The 15,694-nt window shown below is 42.1% G+C and overlaps 2 protein-coding genes across 3 annotated transcripts in view; both read left to right on the top strand.

Annotated features, from left to right (window-relative positions):
- The window catches only part of LOC135495133 (collagen alpha-2(IV) chain-like), a 37,271-nt gene extending 26,292 nt beyond the window's left edge, over nt 1-10,979 (top strand). For both annotated transcript variants that reach the window (XM_064783565.1, XM_064783567.1), the window contains 15 exons: nt 176-353; nt 640-750; nt 1,102-1,413; nt 1,762-2,094; nt 2,286-2,429; nt 2,576-2,710; nt 4,548-4,723; nt 4,986-5,229; nt 5,367-5,606; nt 6,054-6,224; nt 6,418-6,687; nt 7,088-7,360; nt 7,718-7,909; nt 8,167-8,453; nt 8,673-10,979. In XM_064783565.1, the coding sequence (XP_064639635.1) occupies nt 176-353; nt 640-750; nt 1,102-1,413; nt 1,762-2,094; nt 2,286-2,429; nt 2,576-2,710; nt 4,548-4,723; nt 4,986-5,229; nt 5,367-5,606; nt 6,054-6,224; nt 6,418-6,687; nt 7,088-7,360; nt 7,718-7,909; nt 8,167-8,453; nt 8,673-8,930 (3,324 nt within the window). In that variant the 3' untranslated portion in view covers nt 8,931-10,979. The remainder of the gene's footprint in view (nt 1-175; nt 354-639; nt 751-1,101; nt 1,414-1,761; nt 2,095-2,285; nt 2,430-2,575; nt 2,711-4,547; nt 4,724-4,985; nt 5,230-5,366; nt 5,607-6,053; nt 6,225-6,417; nt 6,688-7,087; nt 7,361-7,717; nt 7,910-8,166; nt 8,454-8,672) is intronic.
- A 1,456-nt stretch (nt 10,980-12,435) lies between these two features.
- Nucleotides 12,436-15,239, top strand: LOC135494747 (uncharacterized). The gene is made up of 5 exons (XM_064783010.1): nt 12,436-12,462; nt 13,137-13,362; nt 13,638-13,723; nt 14,173-14,297; nt 14,598-15,239. The coding sequence occupies exons 1-5, from the start codon at nt 12,456-12,458 to the stop codon at nt 14,679-14,681; spliced, it is 528 nt and encodes a 175-aa protein (XP_064639080.1). The 5' UTR covers nt 12,436-12,455; the 3' UTR covers nt 14,682-15,239.
- Nucleotides 15,240-15,694: the final 455 nt, after the last annotated feature.

A 15,694-nucleotide genomic window follows, 5' to 3' on the forward strand; every position in this document is an offset into this window, starting at 1 on the left:
GCGATTCACAGAGTTGTACTGTTCAAATGATATTCACCAAAAAATGTAATGATAGTCATAAAGTATACATATATGTAATTTTTGTTTTCGCAAATTGAGGTGGTTTTTCACGAAATTCGAAAATTAAAACAGCCATGAAAATTTGGCGGTTAAAAATATTGTTTCAAAACTTCAGGGTGGTGCCGGACTTCCTGGTTTGGATGGACTGCGTGGTTTAATTGGACCAAGAGGTCCCGAGGGTCGCAAGGGTGAGCCTGGTATAGGCCTCGATGGTCCTAGAGGAGACAAAGGAAATGGAGGATTACCCGGTTTGCGTGGAAGAGATGGATTGGATGGTGCTAAGGGAGAGCCAGGTAAGATCAGATGTTTTCTGATTGAATTTAGTCATGTCCTAATTACTGGCTACTTTTGACATTGGATCTCCCCTGTGTTCGAGGCCGACCTCCATTTTTGTTGCCTTGGAGAGGTGACTGTAGTGGCTACTTTTGACGTTGGTTCCCTCCCTGTTTGACATCATGGATTGCCCCTCCCCCCAAAACTAGTTTTGAAAGATATAATAGATGTTTTAAACTGTTGAATGATTGGCGAAATCTAATTGTTGATAAATATATCTTAAAATTTGTTCTATATTTTTTACAGGATTCGTCCCGCTTAATCTGTTGACCAAGGGAACTCAGGGAGAGACTGGACTACCAGGGAAGGATGGCACTCCAGGATTAAATGGAGAGCAGGGAGAGAAAGGTGACCCAGGTACGCAGACGTTTCGTTGGAGGGCTCTGGTTTCCTCCTACTTAACTTTGTTCGTCACATTCATTAAATACAATAGAACTTCTCTTCAAGAGAGGGTGGCCTGTTAACAGAGGTGTCTGCTAAAGGAGGTTTGGCTGTATGTTGTAAGAACCAAGACTCTTTGGACCTGGTCACCATTTGACCGTAAGCAAAACACCCCAGGAAACAAATTGTGTTGTGAACTCCCCTCCCAGATTTAAAAGGGACTGAGTGGTAAATAGCCCAAAATGACACCCATCTATAGTGACTCACGATAAAAGCAATGGAGAGGGTCAAGAGGTTAGGTTTACTGAGACAATCATATCTTTGTAGGACGTGAGGGTCGACCAGGTCTTGACGGACTCATCGGTCCCAAAGGTGCACCTGGTGAGATTGGACGCGAAGGACGAGAGGGTCTCCCCGGTAGGGATGGACTGCCTGGAGACAAAGGTCTCCCAGGTATCAACGGCTTGCCAGGACAACTTGGAATGAAGGGTGACCCAGGCCGTGACGGTTTGCCCGGTTTCGCAGGATTGAAGGGAGACGCTGGCCTGCCTGGGCCAGGTCTTACTGGTGAAAAGGGCAGAGTAGGCCCCATTGGGCCTAAAGGTGAACCTGGTCTACCTGGAAGAGAAGGAAGAGAGGGTAAGTATGATCAAGACCAATGAATTCTCCCTCAAAAACCGAAGAAAATTTGTATCCACATCCATTGATAGGATGAGCTTCATAAGATAATCATTTAGGATATGGGGACCTTTGATATTGGATAATTGTGACAGAAGGTTTGAAAGAAATGAAGAAAATTCAACAAGACCATGAACACGTTCTACAATAAGAGGCACTGGGAAAAAAACATTGCCAGTGCAGCTGCTTTCAGTTTCTGAATAAAATAGATCTGTAAAATACTCTTTCTATTTATTGTAAATTGAAGTGAACTTTCTGCTCACACAAGTTCTCTGTAATGTTTGTTTACATATATTTGTCACATTTTAGGTCTTCCCTGCGTTTCTGGACCACAGGGAACAAAGGGAGATCTTGGGCGTGATGGTTTGCCGGGCCGTGAGGGAGCCAAGGGAGACAAAGGCGGCCCAGGTCCAGGAGGCCTCCCAGGCCTCCCAGGCCCCAAGGGCGATTCTGGCCTCGACGGATCTCCAGGACTGAACGGTGTTAAGGGAGAGCCAGGCGTCCCCGGCCAACCTGGTCTCCAGGGAGAGAAGGGAACGCCAGGTCTTCCCGGCCCAGATGGACCGCGTGGATTCGCGGGACGTGAAGGACTACCTGGAAGGAAGGGTGAAGGCGGCGTGCCAGGTTTGCCTGGACCAGAGGGTAGGTCTACGATATCATCATTCAGTGTTTCATGAATGTTCAGTCTTGTTTGGTACTTTTTTGTAGCCAACATTAGGCAGTGATACACTCATAGATATGAAGGGTTTTTTAACCTTTGAAAACCTTTAACGGAATGTGACTATTCATTGGTGTGCTCTTCAATTTGTTTATAACTGTCTGGTATTTTTCAGGACCAAAGGGAGATATGGGCGTTATGGGATTCCCAGGACAAGATGGCCGTCCCGGTAAACCAGGACTACCAGGTTTGGACGGCATGAAGGGCGGCCCGGGACCAGAGGGTGGCCCTGGTCTGCCTGGTCAATCAGGCCGTGATGGTGAGTACGATATGGTTTCCAAAACATATATTGTTTATAAGAGATCATTGCTCAGTGGGTCTGATATGCCAAGAGAAATGAACTCAATCACATCTCAAAATCTTTCAGCCAAAGGTTCTGATTTCCAAGTGAACCGTTTCTTTCAGGACTCAAAGGAGAGCGTGGATTGGACGGACTCCCTGGCCAGAAGGGAGAACTCGGTGAACCATCAGCTGCCGGAACCAAGGGAGAACCAGGGAAAGATGGACCAACCGGACTACCAGGAACACCAGGTCGAAGCGGTATTTTGTTTTTCCTTCCTCCGCACACTAGTGATTACAATGTTCAATGAGAAATCGATGAGTATGGCAGTTTTGTTTTGATTTGAAGAATTTCTGATTGAGTCGGTAGAGTAGCCAGCAAACGAGAGATTTTTAATGCTGTGACCTGGAAAAATTATCACTAATGAGAGACAAAAAGATCACTTGTCTGAAGACAAACCAATCATTGTGAGGCCTATTCTTGACCAAGACTTTTGTCTCAAGCAGTAATAATCCCATGCCACTGCCACAAATATCTCCTGTTTGCCGGACACTTAATGAGACTTTTCAATGATTTTTCAAGTCAGATCATCATGCTTATGCTGTTAGCAAGAATATCTAGCTTAGTGCATTGTTTGCCTGGCTTCATTCTGTGCATCTTATTTTCCATCGCTTTTCAAATCAGCTTCTGTTAAAAAAGAAAATTTAAATTTCTGACGCATTTTGTATTGATGAACATTGCAGTTCCTGCTGGTGCAATTCCCTTCCTTACTTTGAACTCAGTCAGGAGACATTGTGACTTTCATGGTGGAAACAACTGACAGTTGCCACAGCTCCTGACTGATTTTACAGTATACCTTAGAGCACTGATGGTAATTTAGTCAAATTTTAAGTTTGTATCAGTCAACCTCCAATTGCAGGCCAATTGGATCATTCTTCTTTATACAAACAGACTTTCTTGAGTGTGCGAAGAGATGCAATCCGCAGCCTAGTATTGGAGGATTGAAGAGTCAAATGAATAAGCAATGCTTAGGAAGAAATATCTGAAGCATCCTTGTGGGAAGCTGCTACCATCAGTTCTTTATTGCCTTCGCTTTCTTTCCCTCCAGTTTTCCTTCTCTTCTTCCTTATCTTAGAAATAATACTTTGAATCAGGTTCAAAGAAAGTTTGTGTGTACAGCATGCCAAGGAGTAACATCCCTTGTCTGGAACAACATACTACTCTATGCTACAATCTGCAATCATGTCTGAAGCATCATCATCTTCATCATACTCCACAGCCATGCGACCATTGCTAGTGTTTCCTTCAATCTCATGACATGGTTGAACCACAAAGTAGTTGTGAAATGATACTCAAGTGTTGTGTGCAGCAAGGCACGTTACTTAGGTGCAGAACAGTACCACATGAATTCGAATTAGCTTCTAGAAGTTACTTTTACATGGATGTATTCATTTTGCCTATTGCTTCAGTTTTGCTTAGCATGATACGACGTAATGTCCATGCTTACCCTGCTTGCTGTTCTTAAAGCTACCACTGCCTTCTGAGTGAATGCTTCTCAGAAACCAACATCTGTTTCAAGTATGTCCCCAGGAATGAGGAAAATCAAGTACAATTATAGTCCCTACAGTGTTGAAAAGGGCTTGTGGTGCCTATTAGCCTAGTGGTGAACACTGCAGGCTGCCACGCACAAGGGCCCGGGGAGAACTCAGGATTTGTATTCTGGATGAACCGGCATGGATTTAATGAACTTAAATTCCTGGCCCTTCACAGTCCTTCGAATGAGACTTAAAACCATGGTTCCTTGTATCTGGTGTCTATGCCTGGGCAGGTTAATGACCCCACCAAGTGTGAAACATGAGTAGCTTGCGTTGACTCGCCCTCCTTGGCCGAAGGCCCTGGGCATAATAGTCAATGATGACTGCGTCCCAGTAAATGAAAGAAGAAGATGCACATCAATACACACTGAGGTTAAAATTGTACCTGGGCTTGTACCACCCTACCTTACCACAAAGGATCTGGGTCATCCTCAGTCTTCAGGGTATGCATGTTATATTACAAAAGAAATCTTTCCTGACTTTCCCGGCTATCGGATTTCAGGTCTGCCAGGCCCAGACGGACCAAAGGGTGACAAGGGTGACCCAGGACGTGGTCTGCCTGGAATTCGAGGCACGACAGGACTACCTGGCCTCAGTGGTCTACCAGGAGAGCCAGGACTGCCTGGACCAAAGGGTGAAGATGGACTTCCAGGATTTAATGGACTTAAAGGACAGAAGGTAGGCTAGAAATGTATACTTCTTGGACACCTTATCAAAACTAGTGATTAGACATTTCTGAGATATATACATTGATGGATGCCACAAACTGTACCAGAAAACTGGCACAAGGTCACCTAATCTTAGATGTCTTGCCATCCAAGGCTAAGAAGCGACATCACCCTGGGGTGGTTTATTGGAGTGTTCTGTCTCTAGAGACTCATTGCCAACCAAGGTTTTGCCATAAATAGCATCTTTAATGACAATCACATAACATTTTCAGGGTGGAGATGGCCTTCCAGGACGCCCAGGTCTCACAGGTAGAGATGGCCTACCTGGAATGAAGGGAGCTCAGGGTCTACCAGGCCTTGGAGGACCAGAGGGAACCAAGGGAGACCGCGGTGATGATGGACCGAGGGGTCTTCCAGGAGATGCGTCTGAGGAGGGTAAACCAGGACCCGAGGGACCACCTGGACCTAAGGGTGACAAGGGTGAGAGGGGTACCTCAGGTCTTCCTGGACTCAGAGGTAAGAGACCGATATCACTTCTAAATTTTCTAATTTGGTTCATATAATGAACCCCTCCTATCCGTTTTCTACATGTTTTTTTTATTTTCCGGAATCATTTCACAAGGATAATTCAAATGTTTCTGTCATCATTTTAGGTATAGTTGGTATGAAAGGTATAAGAGGGCCTGAAGGTCAAAAGGGTCTGCCTGGTTTACCTGGTCCCAAGGGTAATGCTGGCTTCCAAGGGCTGCCCGGTGTACCAGGGGCTAAGGGTGACACCGGCCTGCCTGGAGAATTTGGGCGCCCCGGCCTCGACGGCTTGCCCGGTCTAAGAGGAGACAAGGGTATAGAGGGCCCAGCTTGTGATGAGGTGCCTGGAGTCAAGGGCAACGAAGGTAAAGTAATGGCTTTATTCTGCAGCATTATTGAGTACAATACCCAGATTTCTCATTGATAATAATTATCGCCAAGGTATTCTATCTTGACCTGAAGTTTAAAGCAATACACTGTACATTCACATATATTTACTGCTGGTTCTACGTACCTATTTCTAACACCAGGTGATGCCAATAGTCAGCCATAATGCATGCAGCATGCTGGCACGTAAACTGTATGCAATTGGTGTGTGTATAAATTTTCCCGAGAAAGCTATTTGTCAGGCCATGAAGCTGAAAAAAGCAGAGCTGGATCAGTTATTTTTACTTTGTCTTTAAAAAAGACAGTTGAGCATTTTCAAAAGTCATACCCAGGTATGTCTTTTTCTGTCAGACCTGGTCAAATATGTTTTCAAATGTTATCAGTCAATCATGACGAGTTTCTTCTACATTTACCTCAATATTTAGGTCTAAAGGGTGACGAAGGACTGCCTGGTCGTGATGGCTTGAGTGGTCGGCCAGGACTGAAGGGTGACTCAGGTCTTCCTGGATTATTGGGTCAGAAGGGCGAACCAGGTCGCTCCTTGGAGAAGGGTGAACCTGGCCTGCCAGGTGAGAAGGGACTGCCAGGATTACAAGGTAAGGTCAAGGTTATTCAATCGAAAAAAGCACTTGTGAAACCATATATCAGTACTTGTTAAGCCTTTTTCAAGGTCATTCTACTGACTGTCAGGCTGCTGTGGCCTTGAGATTATGATAAGCTGCAAATTTTTTAGAAACAGATGGGTTTTGAATGACTCTCAGATTCACATTATAATACTTTTGATTCTAGGTGTCCCAGGTAGAGAAGGTCCACGAGGCCTCCCAGGCGAATTCGGGCCCGAAGGCCCAAAAGGTGAACGCGGCACTGACGGGCGTCCAGGCCTCTCTGGCATTCCCGGCAAGGATGGCCCCAATGGACCAAAGGGTTCACCCGGCACACCTGGTCTGCCTGGCGAGAAGGGTGAAAAGGGTCTTCGAGGCCTCCCAGGGCCTGAAGGACGACCAGGTGAAAAGGGAGGAAATGGACTCCCTGGACTTGATGGACCCTCCGGTCCTGTCGGTAGGTATATGTTTATTACCTGTTTAACATATTTGTTAATCATTTTCGATGACATCTTTTGATTTTGATGTTTTATTGATTGGTGCTTAGGTTCAAGACTGATTTTTTGTTTCGCTTTCTTAGGAGGAATTGCCTGTTCTTTTATCAATCTGCTGTTAGTAATACCTGCAGATTCAGTTAAAGGTGTTTCTGGCAATGGCCTACTCATTGCCCAGTCACTCTGACCTTCATGGAGGATAGCTGTGGATGATTATTTGGACTGAATTCCTTTCTGCAAGCAAACCATTTGCAAGAGGCACAGGTTGCTAAAAAAATCACTGATTTTCCAGTATCAAGTTGAAACAACCAAAATGATCACATCGCAGTGTACGTATTATCAAAATATTTTCATTTTGTTCAGGTCCAATTGGACCAAAGGGAGACAAAGGAGAGCGAGGTCTGCCAGCAGACATTGGCAACATCGTCGGAGTTAAGGGAGACAAGGGAGACAGAGGTCAAACAGGGCGTCCAGGTCAGCCCGGTGAGAGTGGCATAGATGGTCTGCCAGGCAGGCCAGGACAGAAGGGAGAGATTGGCCCGCTGGGTAACCCTGGCCTGCCCGGACTTGTTGGATCTGATGGTCTGCCTGGTGACCCGGGTAGGTCCGGTGAGACTGGTCTCGATGGACTGCCAGGTAGGTCAGAATTACGCAAAGAATCAGCTAGGTTTATTAGAGACATAGGCCTGGTTCTGTTCTTTAAGCCATAAAAGTGTAATTCGAACATGAAGTGAGCTCATCATACTGTTCCAAACATCAACTGTGCATAGAATTGGAAAAGGCTAGCTTGTAATGTAATGTAACAAGTGGATATTCACATGCCTGTCATGAGACCTGGTGATTGAAACAACATTAGATTTCTGTATTAGACCATCTTTATTCTCTCCTGTCTTAGACACATCATTAGCAGCATCCGTTTCCCCTTTAGCCGGGATATACTCGAAGACAGCACAACATCACCCTCACAGTAACATATTGGTCTCCATTTTGCAGGTCCACGAGGTCTCAAGGGAGAGCCTGGTCTGCCAGGATCGGCCGGCAGGGTCGACCCGGCTGGATATCTCGTAGTCCGCCACAGTCAAACCACCGAGGTGCCCGTCTGTCCAAATGGCCAAATCAAGCTCTGGGATGGTTACTCCCTGCTTTACATCGAGGGGAATGAGAGGGCACATAACCAGGATCTAGGTAAGTGGGAATCTCTCATGAATACATAAGGGGTTCAGGTGCAAAAGTCACTTGAAAGCCATTCCAAAATATATTGAGATAACTATGGTAAATGAAGCTGACAGTACGTCTGATCTGAATACTAAACCATTTTATTGCAAACTGGAAAAGTTCCATTGAAACTCATGTAATAAGTTGTCACTTTAGATGTAAAAACCATCAGAGTTACAGGTACTGCAGGGAAACCTTTCAAAACTGTTGTCTTCTCTCGTCTTCAGGTTTCGCTGGCTCTTGTCTCCAGCGTTTCAGCACGATGCCGTTCGTCTTCTGCAATTTCAACAACGTCTGCAACTACGCCAGCAGAAACGACAAATCCTATTGGCTGTCGACGACGGCGCCAATTCCCATGATGCCAGTTCTGGAGCAGGAGATCATCCCGTATATCTCCCGATGCACTGTCTGTGATGCCCCAGCTAATGTGATCGCAATCCACAGTCAGACGATTAAGATTCCCGAGTGCCCACAAGGTTGGAACTCATTGTGGATTGGATACAGTTTTGCCATGGTAAGTTGGTTGGAATTATTTCAACAAGGATAAAATCATTTCTGACAAAATTTTACCCTAGAATAAAAACCATGTAGAGACACATCTTTAAAGTTATTTGGCAGGTCACTGCGACTAAAATTGCTGGTATGCAAGGCATTGACATTGTAATGCAATTATTCAGATTTAAAAAACTGTCTCATTTACAATTTTATAGACAGTTTCCTTGTTTGTTTTCAGCACACTGCTGCCGGGTCTGAGGGTGGTGGCCAATCTCTGTCGAGTCCCGGATCCTGCCTAGAGGCCTTCCGGGCCACGCCGTTTATTGAATGCAATGGTGCTAGAGGAACATGTCATTACTTCGCAAACAAATACAGTTTCTGGCTGACGACAGTCGACAATAACCAGCAGTTCTCACGACCGCAATCACAAACATTGAAAGCCGGAAACTTAAGATCTAGAGTCAGTCGTTGTAATGTTTGTATAAAGAATATTTAGGCGGACATTTTGGACATTTTTGGAAAAAAAAAAATGGTGATTCTGTCACCGAGGGTGCAGAAATCGCAGAAGAAACTATGCAAGTATTATCGGGATCGGTTTCTGATATTCAAAGCTTTTTTCCTGATGCTAAAAACCGTGACATTTTTGTGAATGCGCTCTCATAAGTGTAATGCAAACTAGTTAAGCATGAAAATTCCAACTCTGATGCATGATATTAGATTAAGTTTTCTGCTGCAATTGTGGAATTTGATCGATCACAAAATTGAAAATGAGCAAATTTCCCAACATATTTCATGGTCGAAGACATCAGAAATGAAAGTGGTCAACATGGAACAATCTTTCGAATTATGTTGACACCGATGCGATTTAAATAGTCTCACACAAGTCACTGATGGCGACATAATGTGGTAGGCCTAATTACTTAATTGAATAATTGATATTATCAACATTTAATTGATGCTGATTGATAGATATTTCAATTTAAAGAAATATCGCTATGAATTGTAATTGATATAATTAAGATTGAACAAATTTATATATGATGGTGCTAGCATTAGTTAGTCATGCTAATTTAGCATTGATTGTTTCGTTGCACGGCTTGTCTTAGAGTTTGAATGAAAAATGGTACCGAAAAAATACTCAATGTATACTGCACTGAATGAATTATTGTCCATAACTTTTATATCATTTTCGCATAATATTTATACATCACTGTATATATTTTGTTACTGAAATAAATGCTCCTTGGGGTCCAGTCTTATGCTGGCAGTAATGAGAGGAAAGCCCCTTACAAACTGAAGGCAACTTTCGCACAAGGAGTACAGTTTTATCGACCTCAATTTTCAAAAATATTTTAAACCTCAATAATGTCGATACTCATTTTAGAGATATTGGGGTACTCCGATCTAAGAGTTTCTGCAGTACTCTTGCAGTACTCTTACATCAGTACTCATCTAGGACGTCCTGAAGTATTCTTGAGGTACTCATCAAGACTACAATAGGGGTACTCTTTGCAAGACTGAATCAGTACTCATCTTGAGGCTATGAGTACTATGTCATATAACAATCTTACATTTAGGAGCCATAATGGACTTGTCCAAAACTTGGAAATGCTCTTTGGGTGGGTCAGTCCATTGCGTCTCAAAGGGAGATAAAATGAAGTTGGCCAGTGTTCACTGCTGTGTATTTCAATGTAGAATCCATGTACAGAGATACTGTGATTATATATGTTGTAGACATTGAAGTTCAGTTCATCTTAAGTTGACCTGGTTTGTGTGTATGTTTGTACAGCTACCTGTACATCAGTTAACATTCATTTCATTCAAGCCTTAGTTGAACTGAACTTTTAGCTGTAGTAATGCTTTGTTTATTGCCGATGTTATCCAGTGTTGCATGATGGGAAGAATGACATCGGTCCTGGTGCCACACCTCATTTCAGACCTTAGAAACAGCATACAGGCCGCTCAAACTGGGTATTGGTCTAGGCCTATACATACTTGGTATTATTAATAAAGATACTTGAATTTGAATCAAAACATGTCACTTTTCCCATAATGCTGTTGGAGATATCGTACGCTCTGCTTGTAGAAAATATTAGTCAAATAAAAACGATATTTGTAAAACCTTGTTTCTGATTGATTAATGACATGCTAATGACATGCTAATGACATGCTAATGACATGCACATCTTTTAATGAGCCAGCAACTATTTTGATACAAAAACTTTCAAAGATGTTTTTTGTTGGCAGCACTAACTCCCATTAGGTAGAATGATGCCTGGATTAGTTGCCTGTAACTTCAAAGTGATCTGAAACATGCCAGTTGTACTTGCATTAAATAAGAAATTCATGCATTTAAAACCATCTCATTGCCTCATTCTTACAGCTGGCATGTTTTTGGTGAACTTTCAATAGAAATACCTGACCCCTAATTCATTTTTTTGACAATTTAATATCTAGTGAAAATGCTGAGTTGTCAAGGTATCTGACTTCCTTGTAACCATGACTGATCATGGAGAATAAAGATCAAATCATCCAAGATAAAGAATCAGTCTTTAGTTCTTTTATGATTCGGAGCTACAGCACTAAAATCTGTCTATGGTGGTCACCCCGGCCCTTGGGCTCGCCACCTCTACTTCCTGATTTGAGAGAGCAAGTTGAGTTTGATCAACCCCCAACAAGGTTGTCCAAACAAGGCCAAGAATACAAACTGACTCAAGAGAGTTCAGAGAGGAAGTAGGCTTGCAATTTATGGCTCTGGGCTGTCTCTTCAGACAGAGCATGCAACAGTGGCAATGCCTGAACATAGGCACCACCACTTTGGCTGGAACTTATATATTATAATATTAAAAGCAATAAGAACTCTCTTTCAAAATGAATGCTCATTAAAAAGGTTGTTCTTTGGAAGACAAACACATTCCTACCATTGAAAGTTTTGAAAGGGTTCTGATATAGCTTAAGGATTTCAAGTTTGAGCCAAAATGATGGTGCCTATGGTCAACCCTCACTGCTACATGTATGAACTAGTGAATTGGAATCACTCCTAAGGAACAAAGTCAAAACAACAAGACCAAGAATACAATATTCCGAATCAGAATGATGTCAGAGACAAGTGGACTTGTAAAAGACAAAGTCACAACCAGATTGACAAAGTCACAACCAGATGGGAGAAGTTAACTTTTTCAAATTACTTGCCAGTCATGACTAACATGTTGGCTTTATGGTCATGGTGTCATCACAGATTTGAGAAGACCCATGTGAAAGTGAAATATCTGTGATGCAAATTCTGATTGTTCAATGAGACAACGTCTTGTGTTGTGCTGTGTCCCACACTTTTGGTCACGGTCTTCGATATGAAGATGAAGGAAACACTTGAGGTTGGTGACAGGCTCAGCAACCATTAAAATCATTGTGGTTCCTGTGTGCAAAAGTTAGTGCTGGATGTGATTGAACATCAGGACTAAGTTAAGACGTGCAGTTGTCTTCAGCTCCTACCATAGCCCACTCAGGCTCTTTCAGCTAGTTTAAATTCCACTATCCCAAGTGATGAAAATGAATTAACATCATAATATGTGTGTCATGTTATTTTCCATGTTGTGACATTGCCTGAAAACAAATACAATGGTTGTGACATTTGTCTTCATTCTCAATCACAAAATTGTCTCTCTATGTTGTGACCAGGTTGTGACTGTGCGTGGAATAAAACAGTCTGTTGTACTTCTCGTGATTTAGAATAAAACATTCATTAGAAAAAACAAAATACAAAAACCTACCCAACTGGTTGTGAGTTTGTCTTCATGTCCACGTGTTCAGATCGAGTTGTCCGCGTCCGGTTGGCAAAATTGCCGTCAGAAATGTAAATAAAAGCACGTGTGAAAGATACCTATATAAGGACAGTGATGTCACTCGAAATCTGATTGGTTAATAATGTACACAATGCTTGGCTGAAAGGGTCAGGAAAAAAATTCGCGTCCGGTTGTGACCAACCAACCTGCGTTGCTTGAGACTTATTGAGGATTCCAAGATGGCGGGTGAGTACAATAATCTTGTCAACATCCCGAAATGAATTAGTCTTTATGCAAAAACTGTTTGTCCGATTTTGATTTTTTATAGTTCAAATGAAAGATAACGTTGTTTAGACTATAGTGATATTAACTATGGCATGATTCATGGAGGGTTTAGCAGGGTAATTCATATTTTATGATCGGCACTTTGTCACTTTTGTTTTTGGCCTGCCACCTGCGGCCAGTAGGAGAACTAATGAAATGATAGCACATGTACTTTCACTATGGATTGCCACCGTTTTATCTAATAATACTCTAGGCCTACATGAATTTAAACGTTGTCACTGACATATCAAAGATAGCAGCCAAAATATTCTACTGCTTGTTGTGGCATTTGACTTGTGTCAGTTGTGACAACAACAGAGTGACCTACCTATTATTAGTAATAGTATTAACTTCACAGGTACATTTTATTGGATTATATGCCTTATAGTTACGTTTCGCTTTGCATGAGAAATGTCATTGAAAACTTCTGGATGTCTGAAATTCATACCCGGTATTGCTAATGCTCATGCTCAAATGTGGCACTGTGAGGTGTCTCTGTGCCGACTGAACTGGGCAATGAAGGTATTGAACATGAAGGCGGTTTCCTCCATGTGCATTCCATAGAAATACATTGACGTCCTTGTATCTTTCTTCAGATTATGTTCCAGTTGGTGTCGATCCATCCACGGTGAAGAAAGGCAAGAAGAAAAAGGGCGGAGAACCGCGGCTGACCCCTGTACAGAAGAACCAACAGGAGGCTAATCAGCTGTTAAACGTTTTACGAGAACAACTTGAGAAAGCTAAGCAGAGAAAGGATCATAAAGTAGCAGACACCCTACGTAAACAGTTATGGGTGGTTAGAGACATTGCTCATGGGGTCAAGTGAGTTGTGAAAAGTCAGTTGTGCTGGGAATAGGTTGTAATCTAGGCTTACACTTACAGCACCATGGAATGGGTGCCAAAGGGAATGTAACAATGTTGCGAGTTCGAACTGTGTTCTGGACAATATTTCATCCTCTCTGTCCAAGACTCATAAGAGTGCGGTGTTTACTAGCTGCAGCTCAGAGACAGTTTTTGAAAGAGATTTGGAGGCAGATTTTGCTCTGTGACTGTAAGCAATAGAGAAAACCTGCTTACAGCAACATATTATCTTGCAGACCAGACATGCCAGATGACTTGTTGAGAGAAGTGATCAGCGGTCTTCCATTAGACATGCCAGGAGAGGAGGGGGTTAAGCAGCAACGTAAGTAATTTATCATGAATTTATCACTCTCGGAACTGGTGCTGACTTACTAAGAGAATGGGCAGTTTCAGGGACAAGTTGTTAGGGTCTGATCTAATCGCCATCGTAGGTCTCGCATTCACTTTTCAAATTTTACACAATTTTCAAATCAGCCATAATTGTTTCTTTTAAAATTTTACACAATTTTCAAATCGGCCATAATTGTTTCTAATTCGTCCAGTTCCTGTTTTATTCTCTCCTCGTTTTCTATCTTTGTTACCTGAAAAATTGAGAAAATGTTTTTGACCTAGAGTTTCAAAAAAACTCCAACCCTGTAAAGGTAGCAATGAGAGAACAACTAAATATCTGGTAAGTGACAGAATCTTGAATGTGTCAGTGTTGATGTTGTACTTCTTACCTAAATTCATGATAAATACATGTAAATATGTACCGGTGACTGACTTTTTCAGAAAATCACCAAGGCCCCACTGTGACCCCAACAGAAAGAAAAATAAAAAAGCTCAAAGATAAACTGGAACAGATTGTGAAGTTGAAAGAAAGACAAGCAAATGGAGAAAAGCTGGAAGAAAATCAGGTCAGTATGAAAGGCCAGGGTATTCTGAGAACGCTTTTGTTTTCATATTGAAAGGTTGTAAAATATGATATAGAATTTTGCAACTCGCTGCGTACTTTTGTAAAATGTTGGCCTGTGTCTCATTTTGATCATCTTGCAGTAAATCACCAAGACTGGTTGACTCCCCAGTAAAGCTGTGCTCGTGTACACGGAGTAACTAATGAGTAATGACAGTATGCCTGAAATCATGTGATGTGATGTCATCACAATACCCCCTTTGCTGCTGCCCATCTATTCTGACACATTTTCTCAATTTTTCAGGTAAAAAAGATAGAAAACGAGGAGAGTATAAAACAGGAACTGGACGAATTAGAAACAATTATGGCTGATTTGAAAATTGGTTGAAGTAAAAAACTTTGAAATATTTTCGACTTCTGTATTAAATACGTATAAAACTTCTTGAGAGTTAGTGATGAAAGGAAATGGCTTGAAACTATGTGATTCAAAATCAGGAATTTTGAAAGAGGAATTCAGGGTTGATAGCCGTCTTTGTTAAGTGCTAGACTTTCATGATCATGTGCTTTTGACAGTTTAGGATCTTGGCCATAGAATGCATTTGGTGTCGGCAGGTGCTAAGTTGAAGATATGTCGCTGGCTCTTTGGAAATGTGACACTATGACAGGTAAACTGTATTTGAATCCAGCCTTGGAGAACATATCATTAATCCTTTGACGAGTTATGATTAGGGACGTATAATTAACCATACTCCAACTTGGAGCTAAATCACAAGAAAAATGTGGGGCGTCTTTTCTTCAGAAAATTCCCTTCTTTCACTAATGCTATCTTTATATGACAATGGGAATGGAATACAGCATGCATTTCATGATATTTGTAATTTTTCTAGTAATTGAATTATATACAAAGAAAACACTCTTGTTTCATAATAAAGGAATGATACATATGTATTTGAGAACTATTTTATTGTCTCTTTTTAAACATTAGTAATGGCCCCTATTGTTTCTCATGTGTGACACAAGACTGGAAACATTGCACACATCTTGACCCGCAATGTTTTGAGATCGCTAAATCACCCAAGAGGCAAATCTGTCTCTGGGACATATTATTGAAGGGGACAAGGTAGAGGGAGAGCAAACACTCTGGATTGGAGGAGTCTTGATATCAGGAGTGTCCATACTCCAAACATCAGCTCTCCCCATCGGCAGGCTGAAGGAATTCCAAATAGAATGGTATGGTATACGTCTCCAGTTTAATGGAAGATTCTTGGAGGGGTATTGCACTCTGAAAGGGACTTGTTTCGAAATGGCCAGGTGAATTTTTACTTGGAATTCATCTGATAGATTTCCTCTGCCTATGCAAATGTAATTCAAAGGAAAATCAGAAAGTAAAGATGGTCACAA

Source organism: Lineus longissimus, chromosome 10 (genome assembly GCF_910592395.1).
Source record: "Lineus longissimus chromosome 10, tnLinLong1.2, whole genome shotgun sequence".
Lineage (NCBI taxonomy): Eukaryota > Metazoa > Nemertea > Pilidiophora > Heteronemertea > Lineidae > Lineus > Lineus longissimus.

What these genes read in the sequence shown, in the direction of transcription:
- LOC135494747 (XM_064783010.1), top strand. An exon ending in GACATTGCTCATGGGGTCAA is followed by an intron (nt 13,363 to 13,637) that starts GTGAGTTGTGAA and finishes ATTATCTTGCAG; the next exon opens with ACCAGACATGCCAGATGACT. An exon ending in GGAGGGGGTTAAGCAGCAAC is followed by an intron (nt 13,724 to 14,172) that starts GTAAGTAATTTA and finishes TGACTTTTTCAG; the next exon opens with AAAATCACCAAGGCCCCACT.